General features: G+C 41.6%; 1 protein-coding gene across 1 annotated transcript in view; it reads right to left on the bottom strand.

The window, feature by feature from the left end:
* LOC115829136 (RNA binding protein fox-1 homolog 2) overlaps positions 1-2,500 on the bottom strand; it is a 37,236-nt gene that overhangs the window by 6,515 nt on the left and 28,221 nt on the right. Inside the window, exon 6 of the mRNA XM_030793187.1 lies at positions 1-35. This exon is cut by the window's left edge and continues 53 nt beyond it. Within this exon, the coding sequence (XP_030649047.1) occupies positions 1-35 (35 nt within the window). The remainder of the gene's footprint in view (positions 36-2,500) is intronic.

Below are 2,500 nucleotides of genomic sequence, written 5' to 3'. Positions count from 1 at the left end.
TTATTGGTCATGACCCTGGCTGTGGCGTTATTCACCTGAATAAGGGAGCCACAAAGTGAGTACGACACAGAACGCTTATCCTTCGCTCGTTTCTTTCGGGGACAGTCACTCCTTCACACATTCAGTCACTCCATTCACTCTTACACACACACACACACACACACACACACACACATCAGAGCATTTGAAATGCAAATGGTCACTTACTGACACGAAAACATTACGTTACATTCTTTCACTTAAGAAGGCTATGATTTAGTCTGCTCTGTAAAGCATAAGGAAAAAAAGAAAAGAAAACTGGCTGTGGCTAGCTGAATGCAGAGAGGGAAAAATGATGTGTTGGAAGAAGAAAGAAAAGAAAAAAACTCTAGTCATCGACTAAAACAACATTGTGTCTGAGTTTGTTGTTACAGCAAAAGGACCCCTGCCCTAAAAACAAGAATCACATCTTCCCTAATCTGTCTCAACATACTGCTCTAAGTGTGAGTGTGAGCGAGAGAGATGGGGTGTGTGTGTGTGTGAGAGTGTGTGTGTGTGTGCGAACGTTAGTGGGGAGTCTTAGTCATGCAGTTCTCAAAACAAGAGAGTGTAAGTGCCACCCAAAAAAGGAAAGAGTGTGATGATTTATTCAGCCCATCATGTCACTGTGTGTACCCAGCAGAAGAGAGAGAGAGAGAGAGAGAGAGAGAGAGAGAGAGAGAGAAGGATGAGTAGAACAGCCCTAATGTGACAGCTGAGAATGCTGCACAGCGGAGGGACGACAGTGCAGCACTGAGGCATTATGGGAGCACACAGACATATGGACTTTAGGCTAAACCGTACATCATCACTCTTCCAGTTCGGAATCTACGTAACATGATTCCGCAGAACCTCGGAATGCTCAACTATACTCGTGTTCTACAATGTGTGAAAGTGATACTTTCGCATGCAGACCAAATCTGATTCCACCACATGCTCACACTAAATATACTCATTGTAATTTACATAAACTGATAAGTCGAGGGAACAAAATAATTTAGGAATAAATTTAGGAATAAAACGTATTTCATATAAACATTTCATAATGTTGTGAACTTGAGGGTACTGTACTGTGAGGAGTATGTGTGTGTGTGTGAGAGAAAGAGAATGTGTGAGCAGTTGGCCTATATGGGGAGGTGATTACGCTCAAATGACAGCTCTCTCTCGGGCGGCTTGATCTCTCTCTATCTCTCCTCTGCACTCGTTCATATGCAAACGAGCGCTCTGCGGAATTCTACCGCCATTACCTTCGAAAAGGTCAGCACTGAGTGATCCAATTAGCTGACGTTATCTTCCTCGCCAAACGTAGAGAGGGGTTTTAAAAATAAGACTCAAATATATCAGAGCACCGAGGCAGACCTGTCTCAATGACCTTTTTATATCCTCCTGTCATATTTCTAACACATCCACAGCTCTGACTGCAAGTGCTAATGATTACTGAGGCTTCAAAACCATTCATCTGTCCTGCCATCTCTAGACACTCTGTGTGTGTGTGTGTGTGTGTGTGTGTGTGTGTGTGTTTGGTTAAAGGGACATTAATCTGGTCTTATTGATCTTTCTAAGAGACATGCAAATCAGTCAGTAGGAGGGAGAGAAGTAATAAAATAAAATTAGAAAAAAAATTCTGGGTATTAAATCAGATAGTTCTGTTTAGGCTTAATGACGTGTTTAGCTCGTTTGAAACAACCTTCCTTCTAAGCACTCACATCATTCAGTAAAATTGGTACATAATCGTCTTCTAAAAGGGTGTTTAACGAATCTGTGATCCATTTCATTAGATAATAGAAGCAGAGGGGGAGAAAAAGGGGAGGGGTGCAAACACATTTGTTCAAAACAATTAATAATTTGATAACACAGAAATTACACGCAGCCAAATATGGGCATGTCACATGGCCAAGAGTGAGAATAATAAAAAAAAGGACCATAAAACAAAAACAAAACGAGAAACCAAAAAATAAAAAACAAATTTCAGCCAATCAGCAAGCGTAGGATGCAGCATAGAGACCAATCAAAACAACCGCAGCACTCCCATATCAACACAGAGAGAGAGAGAGAGAGAGAGAGAGAGAGGGAGGGAGAGAGAGAGGGAGAGGGAGAGGGAGAGAGAGACAGAGAGATGGACAGATCAGGGTTTAGGGAAATGGATGCAGGTGAGAGATTGAGAGAGAGAGAGAGAGAGAGAGAGAGAGAGAGAGAGAGAGAGAGCCAGTCCACATACAAAAAAAGGGGGAAACACAAAGATGGAGGAGAAAAGAGAAACATTTCATCTATAAAAGCAACACCAAAAAGAAGAAGAAAGAAAAAACGATTATTTCTCAAAAGAATTTCAAATAAAATTCTAATACCAAGGTGCGTCATTCAAAAAGCAATTAGATTAAGTGACCATTCTCCTAGAACTCACTAAATGTGGGGGGGGGACAGAGAGACAGAGCACCATAAGGATGAAGGGAGGAGAGGAAAAGAGCAATCTTCATACCCAAAA

This window comes from Chanos chanos, chromosome 16, assembly GCF_902362185.1.
Source record: "Chanos chanos chromosome 16, fChaCha1.1, whole genome shotgun sequence".
Lineage (NCBI taxonomy): Eukaryota > Metazoa > Chordata > Actinopteri > Gonorynchiformes > Chanidae > Chanos > Chanos chanos.
Note: the sequence above shows the minus strand (reverse complement) of the source record. Positions and strands in the feature narration are given on the sequence as shown.